The sequence below is a fragment of the Nicotiana tabacum genome, chromosome 3 (assembly GCF_000715075.1).
Source record: "Nicotiana tabacum cultivar K326 chromosome 3, ASM71507v2, whole genome shotgun sequence".
Taxonomy (NCBI): Eukaryota; Viridiplantae; Streptophyta; class Magnoliopsida; order Solanales; family Solanaceae; genus Nicotiana; species Nicotiana tabacum.
Genome location: NC_134082.1, coordinates 149,388,804 through 149,409,438, shown reverse-complemented (window position 1 = coordinate 149,409,438; position 20,635 = coordinate 149,388,804). Strand labels below are relative to the sequence as shown.

Here is a 20,635-nt window from a genome sequence, read left to right as displayed (position 1 = left end):
AAAAACCTCGTGTTTATTTTTTTTTAAATCTGTTATGAGGAAAACAGTTACGAGAAAGTTATAGATGTAATTCAAATACATGCAAAGTGTTATTCAAAACTAGACAAAGTTCAAATAAAAACTTGTCAAGGTTATTTCAAGAAACATGTGTATCCCTATTTCTTTTATCGTATATGAACACCGTTATGAAGTTGAGACATCTTCTTCATTAAGTGTCGAATATAAAATGGCCCTCTTTTATAAAATTCATAATTAATTTAAGTATTCATGAAGTTAACAGAAGCATTTTTTTAGGAGTAAAAATGCAAGTTATTCGGTAAGTCCTTAGAAATAAAAGCAAGAATAAACAAAACAGAAGTTCAAATAGCAACGAAAAACTTCTTAATATTAAAAAGCTTAGACTAAAGTATGAACTTAGTCATAAACTGAAAATTGTTTATACATATTGCCCCATAAAAGGTCTGGGGACTTAAGTTTCCAAAACAACCCCTCAAATTAGACCAAGGGTTTTAACCACAACTTTCCAAAAAGAAAAAAGAGAGACACAAAAAAATTCAAACAACTTAAACTTGTCACTGAGAAGATGAAGGAACTGAAGCAGGTACATCAACAACTACGGGTTCAACTTGGCTTGAAGGAGTGGGGATACCCGTATCATCTTCAACATTTGCGGAAGCTTCGACCACGAGAGAAGGAAAATCTTGGTTCTACTGAGTCTTCTCAATAGTTTCATTGATCTTAGCTAACTCCGATTCCAAGTTAAAATTCTCTTGGCTAGCTTCAACAAGGGTATCACGGTGAGAATTCAAAAATGCCCAACTCACTTCAATGGCAGACTTATCTTCAAGGATCTCATAATCTCTTTCTCAATCAACGATTTCGTTCTTTAGCTTTTCATTTTCAGCCAAGGCAGATTCATAAGAATCTTGAAGAGAGGCGTGGGAATTTTCTAAGGAACAAACCTTATTAGAAGAAACCCGGAGGTCTTCTTGGGCTTGAGTCAAATTCTGCACGAGTTCACCAACATAGGCTTCTTTTGTATCCAAGAGAGCCTTCAACTCTCTAATATCTTCACTTGCCTTGGAAAGCTGCTCGGAAAAAGAAGTTTCAAGACGAGCCTTTTCCTTGTCTGCTTGACTGGAGGAAGCCTTTTCAACTGCTAGTTCCGAAGTCAAAGCCTGCACCTGCTGCTCCAAAGTACTTTTACTTTCTTCTAAGTACTCCATGTCGATCTGAAGACTTTCATATTGTTCCTTCCAATTATATGCCTCCAATTGGTAATCACACACTAACTGCTCTGAGAGGGTAACCCTTTTCATCATCTCCGTGCCGATGAGATTGGCCTAAAAAGGGGGAAAGGGAAGGAAATAAGAGTCCCAAAGGTAAAAAAATGACAAAGTAAGAGTTAGAAAAAAGGAATACCTTTAAAGAAGCATGCACAATGTCATTCATCAAAGTCAAAGAACTATGGCTCTCTAGCTTAGCTCTCTCAACAGTACCAATTAAAGGCTTTAGCCATACATCTGCTTGACCCGATTTCCTTAAAAGGTTGCCCTCAGCGGGGACTTTAATAATCACCTGCCTCATAGCACCACTCCTACTTGAGGAGCCAACCTCAGCACAATGAGCAGGTGGAGGAGGAATTGTTGAAGGAGGAACAATAGAAGTAGTAAAAACATCCTAGGGAGGAACGGAAGCAACCATAATCGGCAAAGTAGGAGTCACAGGCACGGGAAGAGAAAAAGAAGCCAAGGGAGCTTCATCATAAACGGGACCTAAACTTTCACTACCAAACCCGCGGTCAAAAAGCTGCTCAACAGAATCATGAGCAGCAACGGGAGCATCATCAACATCATCAGGAATCACTACCAGGGCTTCAATAGATTTGGTAAGAGGGATAGAACGACAGGGGGATGCATCTGCTTCATCATCGGAAATAATGCGTCTACGAGCCTGTGGATTTGTTACCAAGGAACCCCCGTCTTCCTCTTCTTCGGAATCTTGGTCATCAACGGCTTTTTTTTCAATGAAGAGCCCAGAATTATTTCTTGAGCCCTTTCCAAAGAGATACGAGAAGCCGCAACCACCTCAGCAGTAACTCCTCGAATAGCAAATCCTGATAGAAAGAAGGATTGAGATAAGTTCGGGAAAAAACAATATGTAAAATAAAATAAAAACTCTTACCATGAGTTTTTACTTTCCAACCAAAACGTTGGGAAATGGTATTCCAAGATCTACCATCTATTGGTGCAATACTCAACAGCCTTCCTACCCAATCACGGAAATTAGGAACATCTTCCACAACTCCCCTGGTTGTTAGAAAAGAAAAGTAAAATTAGAAAAATCAACAAAATTGAAGAAAAAGGTACGAGAAAGTTAGAAGACTCACGTGCAAAATTCCATTTCTCAGGAAAGGGAACGTTTTCATCACCTACTAAACCAACAGTGGGGGCAACAACAAACCTGACATACCAGCCACGGTCTTTGTCATCTTCAGGGCTAACTAGAACTCCTTTGCTCCTGGCTACTAGTGTAAAAACACCATTGCGAAAGAGTCTAGGAGAGTAAAGATGAATTAGATGTGGGAAAGTAAAAGGCACACTGGATATGTTGGTCAAATGCCTCAAACAGGAAATAACCCTCCATATTATTGGGTCAATTTGACCTAAGCAAACATCAAAGAAATGACAGAACTCGAGAATAACAGGATCAATAACAGGTTTGAATCCTAATGTGAAAGGGCACGTATAGACAAAGGAAAAACCGGCTAAGTAAGAGGTAATTCTTTGATTCGGATTGGGAATAATGATAGGAAAGTCATGACTCCAATGGCAGTCTCTGCGGACTAAAGAAATCAAACCTTCAGTAATTTGAGTAGGATAGATATCAGCACGATCTAAAGAAGATACTTGATTTCTAAGAGATTCTATGTCATTATAGAAAGATAGTTCTGCATGAACTATCTCCTCTACTAGAGGTTCACGAAGAGGTTCAGAAGATTCTTTACCTCTAGAAGAAGATCTGTGTGAAAGAGAACCTCTAGTTCTAGAAGAAGAGCCAAAACTAGGCGAAGGAAGAGAAGAACCATGCAAGATGAAAATCCTAAATTACGAAGCCTACCTCCTCTTCAGCTCATACTGGGGGCATTAGGGAAGTTATCAACTATGGGGATCCTTCTTGGGTTAGGGTTTGATGAAGACATAATAGTACGAGGAAGAAACAAACAAAGATTGAAAAACTGAATATTTTGAGAACTTTATGTAATAAAGACAAAGAAGAAAACTATATTTATACTGTGAAGCAACCGTCAAAGGAAAAAGTGCAATGATGGAAAAGTAGTAATGAGAACTGACGCTTCGTGGTTAGTGAAGTCGTGAAAAACCCTAAAAAGTGCCGCAAAGTTGCAGAACCAGTAAAAGGGGTGCCACACGTGAAGAGCATTAAATGGAAGTGACAAATGAAGCGTTGATTTTGCTATAGCATTAGTGGCGACAAAAATTCCCGTTTTAATGAATTCCACTTCCCAAATATTCAATTGATGAATAAATGGCAAGTGGGGGGACTATCTATATTGGGACAAATTGAGTTTACATATTAAAGTGATTGGAAGATGACGTGTCATGACACGTAGACTGGTTAACGAGTTATGATTGGCAAAGAGGCACGAGTTGCAACAAATACGAGCAGAGGTATAAGAGGAGGCACGAGTGGATACTCAAAAGATTCAACGCCCGTACCTATTTAAGTCCAAGAATTAAGGAGAATGAATCTGACAGCACAAGAGAGTATAGATACAGTATTTAATGAGCATTAAATACGAAAAACGTTAGAGAATCTACATTAAAATACAATGATTATGTAACGTAGCATTTAATGTTTTTAATTGTCTATAATGACCTTATTATGACAAAGGCAAAACGCATATTTCCAAGATAGCTATAAAAGAGAAAGAATGGGTCAATTATAAACACACGAAGTACAATCTGAATATATTGGTTTTACTTTGTTATCTTATTGTTGGCAAAAATCACTTTCTTTTAGATTCTCAGCAACTCGAGTTTTTCTAAATTAAGACTTTAACCGAAATTCCACTTTTTGGTTAAACAGGAATCTCAATGGAAACATCAACCCTCAATCATCCCTTCCTTAAAAAGCTGAAGGAGTCCAATGGATTTGATGAGTAATTCAGAGAAGTATACATTTGTTGGAACATAATTATAGGATATTGTGGTAGTTAGGTATGCTCCAAACCTAAACTAAAGTATCAAATAATACAAACTACATGCTACCCAATAACCTTAGGTCCCAGCTAATGGTGCAAAGTCTCAATCCGATATGTCCAGTGCTTGTACTTCTTTAATAGGATTGGGTAATATGCTTCAAACCTTACAGCTGAGGGCAAGAATCTTTCTTTGATTTTTCATTTCTTTTGCCCCCACAGTTTTTTGTACTTTACCCTGGAAATTTCTTTGATCCCTTTAGTCACATCCAATGAATTTTTATTTTCTCGATATCAAACCCAACATTTGCAAATTTTTTCCGTTTCATTTTTTCCTCCATCGGGGTAGAAGACATATGAACGAAAATAGGAATAAGGAAGGGTTTTAGTGCTAATACGATAATGACTTTTTCACATATTCAAGACAACAAAACACGTATAAAGTTAATAACAGAGAGGGTCATTGATCTCTATTTATAAAGAATGCTAATCAGTTATGTAATTTTTTTTTTCTTTCTCAATAACGGATGACTAGATATGTAATACTACAACAACAATAACATAAACAATATACTATTATCACAGTGTAGGTCTGTATAGGTTTGTGGAGGGTAATGTGTACGCAAACCTTATTCCAAACCTTGTGGAGGTAGAAAGATTGTTTCCTATAGACTCTTATTTCAAGAAAGCAATTCATAGCAGATTTGAAAAAGAGAAAAACAGTAGTGAAAAAACCATGTTAAAAATAATAAAGATAATTTACCCCGTGGACTATAAATTTAAGATTTTACCACAGTAACTTTCACAAATTTGGTTCAATAGCTTTTGTTTCTTATTTAAATTTTCACTTTTAGCTTATTAGTTTCTCCTGATCTCCTTTCATTTGGATGCATGCATAATTTATTCATTTTAGAAAATTGAGTAATTGAACTGACGAGAAGCTGAAGCAACACTGACATTATGGTAGCACAAAGTAGTAACGTAAATGCTATTCTACGCTTAAGACTAGTTTTCTAGTCTGATGGTAAATCAAAACATTAATTAATTACTTAATGTGACGACCCAAAAGGTCATCTGTGTTCTTATCTATTATGTGCTTCCGAGGCCTTGAAAACCTCATTTAGAGTCGCCTCGATTTGCGTGCGCAGTCCGGGCGCGTAGACGGAAAGCTTAAATATGAAATTCTGTGAAAAATGCTAAGTTTTAAGTTTAAAATGAATAAATTTGACTTCGGTCAACATTTTGGGTAAACGGACCTGGTCCCAAGCACGAGAAATGAATTTTTGAGTAAAATTGTTTTTCTGAAAATGTTAAGGAATTTTGAAATGAAAATTGATTAGAACGTGTTGGTATCGGGCCCGTATTTTGGTTTCGGCGCCCGGTACGGGTCTTATATATGATTTAAGATGTTTTTATTAAGTTTGATTAAAATCGGACGTCGATTGACGTGTTTCGAGCTTAAAGTTCTAAATTTGAAACTTAATGAAGTTTGAAGAAAAACTCTTGATTTGAGGTTTGATTCATTATTTTTGATGTTATTTGGGCGATTTAATCGCATGGTTAAGTTGGTAGGATGTTGTTGAGTTAGTGCATGTGTTTAGTTAAGAGCCCCGAGGGCTCGGGAGTGTTTCGGAGTGGTTTTGGACTTATGAAAAATTGCAGATTTTGCTTCAGTTGTTGCAGACCCCATTCCTTATTCGCGTTCGCGTCCCATCTCCAATGTTCGCGAAGCTTTAAATTTTTCTTTCTTCGCGTTCGCATCCCAGCCCTCGCGTTCGCGTAGTATTAGTTGACGCTGAGGGCTGAGTCTTCTTTTCCTCATCGCGTTCGCGTGTATATACTCGCGTTCGCGTAGCCTTGCAGGATTCTCTCATCGCGTTCGCGTAGGACAATTTCTGGGCCACAACATTTTACTCTCCGCACTCGCATTCCTCATCTCGCGATCGCAATGGCCTGCTAAGTGTTACCCATCGCGAACGCGACCAGCCTGTCGCGAACGCGATGAGTAATTTCGCCCAGTTTAATTTTAAAATTCCAGAACAGTGTCATTACGGGATTCACCAAAAATTTCACAAAACATTTCTTCTCCAAGCTCTTGGGCGATCATTGAAGCAATTCTTCATCAAAACCTCTTGGGTTAGTAATTCTTAGCTTATTTTCTTCCATTTTCTTCAATATCTATTGAAATCCTAAGCCTAAAACATGTAATTAAGGGTAAGAATTAGAGAATTGGGTAGAGTTAGGGTTTTTTGATTTTTTTCTCGATTTAAACCTGGTTTTGGAGTCGGATTTGAAAACAAATTATATATTCGGGCTCGTGGGCGAATCAGTGATATGATTTTGGTCCGAACCTCGTGTTTTGACCAAGCGGGCCCGGGGTCGATTTTTGGGATTTTGGGAAGAATGCTTGGAAAGCTATAATTAGGCATTTGGTTCGCATTATTTAGCATTTATTGATGTATTGAAGTCATTATCGTATAGATACAAACGATTTGGAGCCGAATTCGAGAGGGAAAACGGTAATTGAGGATTGATTTGGCCGTGGAAGTTTGAGGTAAGTGTTTGGTCTAACCTTAGCTTGAGGGATTAGGAGCCGAGTCTTAATTGCTACTTGCTAATTGTCGAGTACGACGTATAGGCATGGTGACGAGTATCTATACGTTGGTGTCTAGCATGATCGTGAGTCCCTATATTGCCGATATTCTGATTTTATTATATCTTTCATGCCTAAATGATGATTTCTATATGTTGTAAAGAGCATGTGAAAGAAATTGTGATCTTTGAACTTTGAGGAGCATTGGCTCGAGTGGTAATACGAATTGTGAAAGTATATGAGATAATTGAACCCTTTGGAGCATTGGCTCAAGTGGTAAAGTGAGTTATGAAGTAAGAAGTGAAAGAAAGAGAAAGAGTTATCGATTTGTTCCCTTGCCGGGATGTTTGTTGCTTTGCTGATTATCTCCCTTGCCGGGATATTGAGATTTATTGATATTGTTCCCTTGTCGGGATTTAGCTGTTTAATTGTATTCCTTTGCAAGGACTTCTATTATTATTTGTTTACTCCCTTGCCCCTTGTTTGTGATTGTTGTTTGGGTGAGGAAGAGCGATAAAGCTCGAAAGGTGATGTCGTGCATTGTTTGCTATTGTGAGGAAAGAGTGTAAATGCACGAAGGGTGATGCCGTGCCGCACAATGTACCATTCCGTGCCGATTTTATTGATTATATGGTGAGGAAAGAGAATAAAAGCACGAAGGACGATGACGTGCACATCTTTATGATACGATTGATTTGGTGAGGACGAGAGTAAAAGCACGAAGGGTGATGCCGTGCATTTGTTGATTTCTGATTCTTTGTTGATATCCGAGTTATGTTTCTTTTACTACTTGTTGTTATTTGATTTACTTCGAGATTTTAGATTCCCTTACCCTGTTTGCCTTGTGATTGTTGTTTGAGTAAGGAAGAGCGTAAAGCACGAAGGGTGATGCCGTGCAAATTGTTGATTTCTGCTTCCTTGTTGATATTCTAGTTATGTTGATTCTTTCCTTGCTTGATGCCTTTCTATTCGGAACTATTATCTCCCCCACAACATGTTTCCCCCTCCCACATTGACTGGTTATTTCTATATCTCTTTTCCGCTGTATATATATATATATATATATATATATATATATATATATATATATATATATATATATATATATATATATATATATATGTGTGTGTGTGTGTGTGTGTGTGTGTGTGTGTGTGTGTGTGTGTGTGTATGTGTGGTCCTAGCCTCGTCACTACTTCTGCACATGGGGTCGGTTGTGCTGATACTATACTCTGTGCTCTTTTGCACAGATCCAGGTCTTGGACATCAGCAGTAGCGCGTGAACCAACCTTCAGTCCAGTAAGACACCGAGGTAGCCTTGCAGGCGTTCGCAAGCCCGGCGTCTTCTCTATCTTTTATTTCCGTATGTTATCTCATGTTTCCGAGACAAACAGTTTATATTTTTCTTTCAAACGGTTGTATTTAGTACTCTTAGAAGTTCGTGAGTAATGTGACACCAGTTCTTGGGTAGAGGCACATGTTAATTTCCGCATTATTGTTCAGTTTCTTTAATTTAAGTCTTCCGCACATTTAATTAGTTCCGTTATTTTCATGATATTACTGCTAATTGGTAAAAGAAGTAATTTGTTAATGAAGTAAGCAGTTAAGGATTGGCTTGCCTAGCTCACATTAGTAGGCGCCATCACTAGTCCCGAGGGTGAGAAATCCGAGTCGTGACACTTAAAACGTCTTTCTTTTGTATAATTTAGGAAAATTCTTCAAATTTCGTTTATATCAAATTCTGTGAAGATTTAATTTGGCTTGATCCTTATATACTCTAATTTAGATTAAGATGTTCTACTACGTGTCTCAAATTGTCCAATTTTCTTCGTGTAACAAAAGGTAAAATTTGGAAACCCAAAAAATAAACCTAGAAAAGAAAAAGAGAAATCTAGAGTTATGCCTCTTATCAAATACAAGATATAGTCTATCTTTGTTAATTTTTATCACGAATAAAATAATACACAAATTTTTACATATTAGAAGTGTATATAGTTTAATAAGGTTTATCAAATGCTATACCCCGAATTAAATATAGGATTTATTTTTGTACAATCAAGCATTATATTACTAATGTGAAATTTTATGAGTTGGGATTAATTTAGGCAAAAGGAAAAATGCAAGTTTTTCTAAAATTCCGGAGGAAGAAAAAAACAGAAAGAAAATAGTTTGCTATGAAAATAAAAAACTTTATTCACTTCATTTAACAAAATCAGGACCAAATGTAATAAGCAGACAATTCTGATATTTTATATGGTAGTATAACTATATCCAAGTTATTGGAACACCATTTCTAATTTTCGTTGTACATTTTGCCCAAATAAGAGCTTTGAAATTATTTAAAAAACTCTCGTGACCCTCCACACCATCTTCTTTCTCCCTCCTTCACTCCACCACCATTACATCTCTCTTTCTATTTTTCTCTCTCTGGTGGTGGCGATCTTTCATTCTAAGGAAAGCATAATCCCAAAGCTTCTTTTTTTCATCATTTTTTACTTTGGTATTCTCATATATCCTTCACTTACTTACCCTTTTCTAATTTATGAGCTTCTCTAAGTGTGAACAGCATTTCTGCTTAGGAGGTACACAAAGTTCGAAAAAGAAAGGCACTTACCCAGAAGTTTTTATGCTTTTATTTCTGAGCTACAACTGATGTTATGCTGTTTTGTCTACTGGATTTTTGCGCTTTTGATTTGTCATTGTGGGTTTTCGATCTACTTCAGTGGTTATGACTTGTTGTCTTTTCCCCCAATGTGTAATCTTATTCCAAAGTTTGAAATTTTCTAACATTTTCTGCAGTTTTTTGCTTTTGATTCAGTGGATCTCGGTGTAAAGAATTAGTCGGTTCTTTGTTTTAGGAGAAAAATTTGTTGGTTATTTGGTGGCTGCTAGGTAGCTTGCTACTTATCTAATCTTTTGAGTTTTTCTGTGAAGTTTATAGCATATGGTGCAATGCTGATAGTATTTTGTGATTCTGTTATGGTTTGCTCCGGTTAATGATGCTTATGTTTTTGGACTTATGTTGACTATTTGTTGAAATTGGCACCTTCTCTAATGTGTGGATATATTTTTTTGGAATCTGATTCAAAATTGGTGGATCAAGTTATGCTTTTGGGCTTCTTTGATTTCTAATAATCATGGTGTTATTAATTTGGTCAGGTAACTGAGGAAGCTATTGAAGATTAAGGGTCAGCAAAATATTGCTTAATTGAGAAGTTGGATGGTCTTTCTAATAGTTGTATAGAGTTGAGACTATAATTTTGGAACATGACTTCTGATATGCCACCAGTTAGCATGAGGTCAAGCAGGTCTTCTTTTGGCTCAAGTAACGGATATGAAACACCTTCACACTATTCTTTTGCAACCTCAAATGGGGATGATTATGATAGTGATGGTTCCAATTTTGCTCCACCGTAAGTCTCTCCCTTCATTTTTTCCATTTTGATTTACTTTGGTGTTATTTTACATGTTGATGAAATGGGTAGTGTTGTTTGATACTGTTTGATACTATATAGTAACTTACAAGTTTGCCTTGTGCAATGTGTAGCACCCCAACTACTCTCTCATCAGTTCTGTCACCCGAACTTGCTGGCGCGATACCATATATTGACAGATTCCAGGTGAGACATGTCTTTCCGAAAAAAAGAAAATCATTTCAATCTGTATGCACACAACAAAGAGTCGAAGACTGGAGTGACTTTTTTTTTCTTTTCTGAATTCTATTAAGAATGACGTGACAGACCTCAATTCTGTTTTCCTTTTACTTTAGAGAGGTGATAGAGATTCTTTGTGGTTATAGGTTGAGGGTTTTTTGAAAGCTATGCAAAAGCAGCTTCAATCTGCTGGCAAACGTGGGTTCTTTTTAAAAAAATCCGTTGGGCCACAAGTTCGGGAAAAGTTCACATTTGAGGATATGTTGTGTTTCCAAAGGGTAAGATTAAGCTCTTTAGCTGTTTACACTTTTAATTTCTTTGGCATGTACAAACTAAAAACAACTCCCATCCTGACAGGAACCCATTCCAACATCAATTCTGAAAATAAATGGCGATCTCGTTGGCAGGACAGTTAAGTTATTTCAGTCCATTCTGAAGTATATGGGTATTGATTCCTATGATAGAGCAGCTCCAATCAGCTTGGATGAGCGAATCGAGCTTGTTGGCAAGCTATTTAAGCAGGCGTTGAAGCGGTCTGAGCTTCGTGATGAAATGTTTGCCCAAATTTCAAAGCAAACAAGGAATAATCCGGAGAGGTACTTTTGACATCAAGCTTATTAATTGAGAAATGGGAAGCTGATATTCTCTTCTTCCTGTTCATTCTATTGCTTTTTACTTGACAATGTTCCTCACATGCTTGCTTCGTAAATACAGGCATTCTTTGATTAAAGCATGGGAGCTAATGTACTTGTGTGCATCTTGCATGCCTCCGAGCAAGGAAATTGGTGGATACTTGTCAGAATATATTCATACTGTTGCACATGGAATTAATACTGATTCTGAGGTTCAAGTTTATGCAATAAATACTCTAAATGCGTTGAAACGTTCTATTAAGGCTGGACCTAGGCACACGATACCTGGTCGTGAGGAGATTGAAGCTCTCTTAACTGGTAAAAAGCTTACTACAATAGTGTTTTTCTTGGATGAAACGTTCGAAGAAATTACATATGACATGGCCACAACGGTAGCTGATGCTATTGAGGTATTGCTGAATTTCCATACAGTATACATACGACAAAATGTGCACGGTATTTATAATGTGGTAGAGCTTAGCAAGAGTTAGGAGATCCTTGTTTTTATTCATCACTCTTTTATCCAAAAAGCTAATGGCTATGTCTGACTCAACATGAACTTTACATGACAGTTGGAAAATCTCTAGGCATACGAGGAACATGTAGGGCTCACTAGTTATCCTTTGGTATTTAGGTAAAGTTTAACGAAAAATATTGCACAGGAAAGTGGGACAAGTGTAACTTTTTTGGTGTAGGACAATCTGAATATCCAAGCTAAAACCATAAGATAATATTGGAGTATCCTAGGCTGTTATAAACCCTTTGGACTTATACAACCCATGTGGGATATGTTCTTTAACACCAAAACTTGCATTGCTTGTTTCTCTCTTTTATCTCTTCCTTTCTTCTTTGTTTATGGTTTCTTTATCAGTCTTGTGCTTCCTTCCAGCATACATCTCATGTTATTGTGGATTTGTTATTTGCTTGGTTAATGTTTAAGGAGTAACTACTAAATCAAAAAATGCTTAAGAAGTAACAAATGGCTTCTGATCAGTCAAATGAACAGCTTCTTATAATCTTCTGGAACCTTAATTTTTGTGCTATCTGTCTGTTACTTCTTTTTCTTTTCTCCTTTTTTTCCCTTCTCTTAGACTCAAGAATTTCAAAGTCTGATTTATGTATAGATGGCTTAGTCCCTCTAACTCTGATTTTAGAAAGGTTCTAAGATCATTTGACATGGTTATTTATCACTTTTTAAATTTGACGGTCTTGATTTAAGAAGTTTCTCTTACCGCATTCTAGTTTCTTTGGGAAGCAGATAAATTTAACAGTGGATATGATGGTGATATTTTCCTTTGTAATTTTTGTGTGACATACTTGCTCTTTCAGGAGGTTGCAGGGATAATCAAATTGTCTGCTCATGCAAGCTTCAGTCTGTTCGAGTGCCGTAAGGTTGTTACTGGGTCTAAATCTCCAGATCCTGGAAATGGTACTGATTCCTTTCCACTTCATAAATTCTTTTAAGGTCAAATGTTTTGCATTTTAAGCATGTATGTTTTCTGTAGAGGAGTACATTTGTTTGGATGAAAATAAGTATATTGGAGATCTGTTGGCGGACTTTAAGGCATCAAAAGACCGAAGTAAAGGGGAGATTTTGCATTGTAAACTAAGTTTCAAAAAGAAGTTGTTTCGGGAGTCAGATGAAGCTGTTACAGAACCAATGTTCGTGCAATTGTCATATGTTCAAGTATGTCAGTTTGCTTATAGTGAATTGATATGCTAAATGTTTAAGCTCATTCGTGTACCTTCAAGTCAAAGTTGATTCTACTTTGTTATAATATTTGTTCTGTGGTCACAGTTACAACATGATTACATAATGGGCAATTATCCTGTTGGCAAGGATGATGCAGCACAGATGTCTGCTCTTCAGATACTGGTTGACATTGGATATGTTGATGGCCCTGAATCTTGCACGTCAGTAGTTTTTTATTAACTTTTCTTCCTTTCAAATTATGCCTCATTACTTTTTTCCCATATTGGACTTGTCCCCAGTTTCTTATTCCACTTTACTAGTACTATTTCTTTCAAAGACTGAACGTGCTGTAGTATTTATGCCTGTCCTATATGCTAAGTTGTTTATTTCAGTGACTGGACATCACTGCTGGAGCGTTTTCTACCCAGACAAATTGCAATGACACGGGCAAAGAGGGAATGGGAATTGGATATACTTTCTCGTTACAAATTGATGGTAAGAGCTTTATCTGGGTTTCCTTGGTCTAGGAATCATGTTCTAAGAAACTGAATAGAAGTTGTTTTATCTACATTTTCCTTAATGATGTTTCTTTATGCTTAATATACATTTTCATTCATAATATAAGGTGTTCTCCAATCAATATTAGATGATTTGTGCCTCCTGTATTTCTCAAGGCCACTTTTTGTGTGCAGGAAAAGAGAACTAACAGCAGTGCTTGGCTTTTGTCCTTGAGTTCCTTTCCAGTCGCTCATTTTCTTTCTATTTGTTTTTTTTCTTTTCACTGTGGCAAGTTTACCAATCAGCATTCCATGATTTATGTTGAAATTCCTTAGATTACTTTATGCATGAATTTCCTTTGTGTTTGTGAACTGATACCATGTCAACATAAGGTTCATTCTTTTAATCTCTCTAGGAAAATCTGACAAAAGATGATGCCAAACAACAATTTTTGCGGATTCTGAGGACACTTCCTTATGGAAATTCAGTTTTCTTTGCTGTTCGAAAGATTGATGATCCTATTGGACTTTTGCCTGGGAAAATCATATTGGGCATTAATAAACGTGGGGTAAGATGTAATTCATAGTGATGCTTATCAGGTTGAGAAGATGGATCTGTATTTACTTTACGCATTTCTTCAGTTTTCAAGTATGATCTTTTGTTCCCCACAGGTTCATTTTTTCCGTCCAGTTCCAAAGGAGTATTTGCACTCAGCTGAGTTGAGGGACATAATGCAATTTGGTAGCAGCAACACTGCTGTGTTCTTTAAGATGAGAGTTGCTGGTGTCTTGCATATCTTTCAGTTCGAAACAAAACAGGTTCAAAGCTGGTCTATTATGGAACATGCTTATCTTATTGTGTTTATAGATGGTTGATTCAATCTGGCTCACTATTTTACATATCTTGACATCTTCATTCTATGCAGGGAGAGGAAATTTGTGTTGCTCTACAGACACATATTAATGATGTGATGTTACGCCGCTACTCAAAAGCCCGTTCTGCAGCTAATGGTTGCGTTAATGCAGATGTTCCAAATAATCTCAAAACTGCAAACACTGACATTAATGAAAGACGCATTCAGGATTTGTCTCGCGCCCTTGAAGAATCTCAGAAGAAAGTCAATGATGTGAGTGGTATTTGTTGTTGTAGAAGAAACTTTTATGCTTTATGAGAAGTTCGAACAAAAATGTTTAACATGCAAGGTATATGCTGCTGGTAATATGTAAACATGGACTGTTCTTTTCTGTTACCATAAGTTGAAATACTGGAATTCCCAACTCCTTCTATCAGTTGTGTCTGTGCTGAAGTGTACAGGTCACCCATTTGCTCTACCCGCTATGCATATATCTATCTATCATTTCAATCACAATACAAAGATACAATGTGATGTATTTTTGGCACACATTTGCTTTGATAGCTCATGGTGGTTGTATTGATAAGCAGTTACTGGAAGATTTACATGAAAGGCAAAGAGAAGAATCGAAGATGCAAGAAGAATTGGATAGCTTAAAAGATAACTTGAGATCAGAGAAGCAAAATTTAGCAGCTGCTGCTTATGATTGTGAAAAATTTAGATCTCTATGCAATGAAAAAGATGCAGAGCTTCAGGTGTTTGTTAAATGTGCTTAAATTTGGTGTATTGAGGCGGCAATCATCTCATTATATTAGTGCCTTCTTTACAGGCTGCACTAACGGAGAAGCAGAACTTGGAAATGCGACTTTCAAAATTAAGTTCTAAAGGTTTGGAGAAAAATATTACAAAGGAGTTGGTTGAAGCGAATAACCAGGTAGCTATAAATATGTGTTTGGCCTTAGTTATCTGTCCAAATTAGTTAGTTAGTTTGATCAACCTAAAAAAACACAAACTTATGTGGCTTTACATGCAGGTCTTACAGAAGATCCAGGAAGAGTTGAGAGCTCGTACTATGGAGTTGCGCGCTGCAGAAGAAACAAAGAGGAAGCTTTTGAGTGAAAGAACATCACTTGAGGAAAAAATCATAGGGCTAGAAAAGAAGAAATCAAGTGAGGTATGTTGCATTCCATGTCTTTGTGTTTAACATGCATTCTGCATTTATATTGATTTTTTGTTGATTTGCTCTGATATTTTGGGTATAGATGGAAAACCTTCAGAAAGATTTTGAAAAAGAATGCAAGGCGCTGAGGCTCCAAGTCTCTGAACTTCAAAGGAAACTGGAAGAGGCCAAACATGATTTGGTTGTCGCACGGTCAGGGCTTGAAGCTAAAGACAGGGAACTAGAAATGCTACAGAATAATTTAAAGGAGCTCGAGGAGCTAAGAGAAATGAAAGAGGTGAATATCTTGTACAAAGTATTTACAACTATAACTATACCTTCTTCCCAAGCTAGTTGTGATCGCCTATATGATCCTCAATATCTATTGGTTCATTATTGTGAGGATTCATTTTAAATTAACTAATTTTATGTTGATAGTGAACTTACAAAATCCTCCTCCTTTATATGTGCTTGGAACTAGCAATGTGGACAAGCTCTCATAGGCAGAGTTTACAAATATTTGTGTCAAAAAATGTATTTATCATGCTGCATGGAATATTGTATTTTCTTTTTTATTTGACACTTACTTTACTCAGGACATTGATCGAAAAAATGAACAAACTGCCACCATCTTGAAAATGCAAGGGGCTCAATTAGCTGAAATGGAAGCGCTTTACCGAGAGGAACAAGTTCTAAGGAAAAAGTACTTCAACACAATAGAAGGTATAATTACCTGCCTTTTTTATTTTGTGCTACTGACATTGCAATTTTGAAGGTCCTTGTTTATTTTTTATTTGAAATTTCTTTTTAAAGTGTAATACTATGGACTTTACTCATGTCTCAGATATGAAAGGCAAGATCAGAGTCTACTGCAGATTAAGACCTCTTTGTGAAAAGGAAATTATAGCGAAGGAAAGAAATGTAATGAGAAGTGTTGATGAGTTTACTATTGAACATATATGGAAAGATGATAAAGCAAAACAACACATGTATGATCGTGTCTTTGACGGAAATTCCACTCAAGATGATGTGTTCGAAGACACTAAGGCAAGCAAAAAGTCAATTGTCCTCTTATAGAACTTTGCTAGGATCTAATATATGCATATTGCCTAGCAGCTTCTAAGTTAGACGTGTTGTTGTTGCAGTATTTGGTGCAGTCAGCTGCTGATGGATATAATGTTTGCATATTTGCATATGGACAAACTGGATCTGGCAAGACATTCACAATCTATGGAGCGGATAGTAATCCAGGACTGACACCAAGAGCTATATCTGAACTCTTTAGAATTATGAAGCGAGATAGTAATAAGTTTTCTTTCTCTTTAAAGGTAAACTCTTCTAATGCTTTAAAGGTTATGGTAGGCTTTTATTCCGGCTTCAGATAATATAGTTAGTGCATTAATTATGCTTCAACTTTCTAAATTCCGATTCTCCGGTGGAACATCTAATTATAAAAACTGTCAAACTATGAGTAATACCATGTTGTCACCTTCCTTTTTTCTTTTCATATGATTTCTCTCCTTATCCAGTGCTTGTGAAGTGAATAGATGTACGTCCTGAAGGCCCATTATAAACCATTGTAAACTTATGACTGATGTGAACTTGATCAGGCATACATGGTAGAGTTGTATCAGGATACATTGGTGGACCTCTTATTGCCAAAGAATGCAAAGCGCTTGAGATTGGATATAAAAAAAGATTCAAAGGTGATTGCTATTTAGAGCCTCACAAATTATCAATACTTCTTTAGTCAATAATTCTTTTGCACTTCTCTTTTCATTATGTCCAAGCTTGAACGAGCTTATGTATATCTTTTTATTTTGGCTGTAACAATTAGCAAAATTTGGCATAAACAGGGCATGGTTTCTGTGGAAAATGTGACAGTGGTGTCTATTTCAACGTATGAGGAACTTAAGACAATAATCCAAAGAGGATCTGAACAACGTCATACGACTGGAACCTTGATGAATGAGCAGAGTTCAAGGTCTCATCTTATAGTTTCAGTTATTATTGAGAGTACCAATCTTCAAACGCAGGCAATTGCCAGAGGGAAGGTGCGTGCATCACACTTTCTACTTTCTTGCGACAATGTGAACTTGCACGACTTATATGATATTGGCATGGGTGGCTCAATAAAATGTGGCCTAAAACCAAATTTTAATAAGAGGCCTTAAACTTTTTTAACTGAACTTATATATATACACACATGCACAAAAAATACTGTTGTGTTCTTTTTAACTTGTTATTTATATTGTAGTATTCTTATAACACGTAAAGCCTAATTCCACAACAAACATATGATAATAATATTATTATTTGTATTGGTAAGCACTAATTCACGTTAATAAGATGTTAGCCATGTGTATTACTAAGATGTTAGCAATTAGGGTGTTCGTCGGTTGGTACGGTTCGATATTTAGACATTTCGATTTGGTATATTCGGTTCCTTAAAATGCTATACCAATACCGCACCTAATTAAATTTGGTATGTTTCGATTTTTCTCCTTTCGGTTTCGGTTTATTCGGTTCGGTAACTTCGGTAACTAGTGTATAGAGCCATAAACTGTAATATTCTTAATTAAAGTACTCAAAAACAAATATAAAAATCTTTCTTGATAAAATCTTTGTCCAAAATCAGCAAGTATCAACTCAATGAGAGAAAATGACACATAAAGGAATATTTGAGCATTGAAAATGTCTTGTTACTTGTTTAGAATCAATTGCTGAACTTAGAGAATAAAGGAAAGTATTTAGAATTTTTATATTTATGTTATAATTAATAATATGTGTATACATACCCCCTCCGTCCCAATTTATGTGAAGGTGTTTGACTGGGCACAGGGTTTAAGAAATAAAGGAAGACTTTTGAAACTTGTGGTCTAAGATAAACCACAGAAATTTGTGTGGCTAGAAATCATCTCATTAAGGGTAAAAAAGAAAATTTAAAGTTGAATTGTTACTAAATATTATTTAGAAATGTGTCATTCTCTTTGGAACCGACTAAAAAGGAAAGAATGTCACATAAATTGGAATAGAGGGTGTTATATATATTTCGATATGGTATCGGTATTTCGGCAGTTCTTTTTTGAAATATTGAATACCGTACCTAATACCAAATTTTTTAAAAACTTAAACCAAATACCATACAAGATACCAAATTTTTCGGTTTTGGTACAGTAATTCAGTGTTTACCAAATTATTCACAACCCTATTTGCAACACATTAGCTTGGATCTTGGTATTTTAACTTCATTTACTGTTGGTGCGGTATCTATTTGAGTACGGTAGTCAGTCCCTCCGAAATACCTAAATCTTGTTATTTACCAATAAGTGTATAATGTTCAGGAACTTTACCAATATAGAATCACCAAAAGTTTTGCTTTGTTTCTTTAGTTTCTGCTTTATTCTTTTCTATGTGTGTGCAGCTAAGTTTTGTGGATCTTGCTGGCTCAGAAAGAGTTAAGAAATCTGGCTCAGCTGGCAATCAATTAAAAGAAGCTCAAAGCATTAACAAGTCACTGTCAGCACTTGGTGATGTGATAAGTGCATTATCTTCAGGAAATCAACACATTCCTTATCGGAATCACAAGCTAACCATGTTGATGAGCGACTCGTTAGGTGGAAATGCTAAAACTCTTATGTTTGTAAACATCTCTCCAGCAGAATCAAACTTGGATGAGACTCACAACTCCTTGACGTATGTTCTTACTTGTGCATATGTTCTTTATCGTTGAAATAGGTCATATTGTTTTATTTTTCGATCCTGTTATTCTTATAATTTTCCTTTCTTAAATTGAAATGCTCTCTTTTAAGCCTTATTTGATCATACGATGGAGCCGACTTGTAATCAAGGTATAACATAAGTATAAATTTGGTTTCCAGGTATGCATCAAGAGTCCGTTCCATTGTAAATGATCCCAGCAAAAATGTTTCATCTAAGGAAGTCGCTCGGTTAAAGAAGCTAGTGGGATATTGGAAGGAACAAGCTGGTAGAAAAGGGGATGATGAGGATTTAGAGGAAATCCAAGATGAACGGCCAACTAAAGACAAGACTGATGGTCGTCATTCGATGTAAAACATCTAGAATTGAATGCGAAGAACGAGTGAATCAAGTTGAGCATCTTGTTTAGTTGCCTCCAAAATATGAGGAGGAATGGTGAACATTTGAACTGCTTGTTCAGCTGGTTTGTACTGCAGCTAAATGGTTGAGATTTTCCTTCCCAGAATTTTGTTGTCATATAGGGAGGCTTAAAGTATTTAGCTTAGGGAGTCCTCAATCCTCATGTTGTATAGAGCTATATGTGTATATTGTACTTTACAATCAATCAATGTTTACTTCATTCTTTCTCCCCCAAAAACTTGTTATCTTTGCTTCAGATGTGTGAAATTTCTTCTTGTTGATAAATAGGCAAAGCAGCCCCACTTACCAACTGTATTAATCTGAAGTATTTCTTTTCTAATTTCGTTTATAAATGTTTGGATCTGAATAAAGTCACCTAGTCCTCGTTAGATACTTACTGATCTCAATATGTAACTGAAGTCTATACTTAGCTAATTTATATTGGTCATTTAACAAATAGGATTGTTAATCTGTCCCTTTCGCTTTCTGTTTTACATAATCAAAACTCATCCTCAATTAGCAACTTTCCTTAATTTCAGCAGAATGGTCCACTTCCCTAATCCCTATCAAATTCTCAACGTTCTTTCTAACTTGCTTAAGTTCATGCACTCTGATAAAAAGTTCCCCTAAAAGGGTCAGCCGAATAAGAAATCACTTCGATTGAGGGCTTTTCCTTAATTGTTTTATGACCTATAATAGCAGCGTTAGATAGTCCTAGTACACCCTAGTAAACTTTTTTATATATTGTAAGTGAGCGGAAACTTCTCTATTTTCATTTCTTGATTTTTGTCTCACCAAAAAGATAATTTTATGTTTTACAAAAACAAGCTTAATAATGTGATAACAAAGACATAATCAAGCACGGGATTGACCTCTAACGGTAAGGGCAACTTGTGATCGTTTCTAATAAAGGGAAGGGTTGTAACCTATTTAGTTATTATGTATAACAATTTATATCTATATTATATTAAAAGGAGAGTAGTATGCATTGTGGTTAAGCCAAGTGGCAAGCTAAATGGAAGCCACTTGGCAATTTTAAGATAATATTAATAATTAGAAATTATATATAGAAACATAATTAATGGAAGTAGTTTAATGAATCTTATACATAATCTAAATAGATCTTAGACAAATCTAATCTATATATCTATAATTAAATTTATATGTGTATTTGTATCTATATCTATATTTATATTTATATATTGATCTACTCATA

The 20,635-nt window shown here is 36.0% G+C and overlaps 1 protein-coding gene across 4 annotated transcripts; it reads left to right on the top strand.

Moving 5' to 3' along the window:
* Positions 1–9,093: 9,093 nt before the first annotated feature.
* Positions 9,094–19,657, top strand: LOC107778555 (kinesin-like calmodulin-binding protein). Of its 4 annotated transcripts, none has more exons than XM_075240367.1 (24): positions 9,094–9,394; positions 9,972–10,225; positions 10,360–10,432; positions 10,612–10,743; positions 10,823–11,061; positions 11,180–11,507; positions 12,427–12,526; positions 12,603–12,784; positions 12,896–13,011; positions 13,183–13,285; positions 13,704–13,856; positions 13,960–14,106; positions 14,214–14,414; positions 14,732–14,896; positions 14,971–15,075; positions 15,175–15,315; positions 15,404–15,598; positions 15,897–16,023; positions 16,145–16,347; positions 16,446–16,628; positions 16,911–17,006; positions 17,157–17,354; positions 18,725–18,996; positions 19,182–19,657. In XM_075240367.1, exons 2-24 carry the CDS (start codon positions 10,080–10,082, stop codon positions 19,372–19,374), a joined length of 3,798 nt encoding a protein of 1,265 aa, XP_075096468.1. In that variant the 5' UTR covers positions 9,094–9,394; positions 9,972–10,079; the 3' UTR covers positions 19,375–19,657.
* Positions 19,658–20,635: the final 978 nt, after the last annotated feature.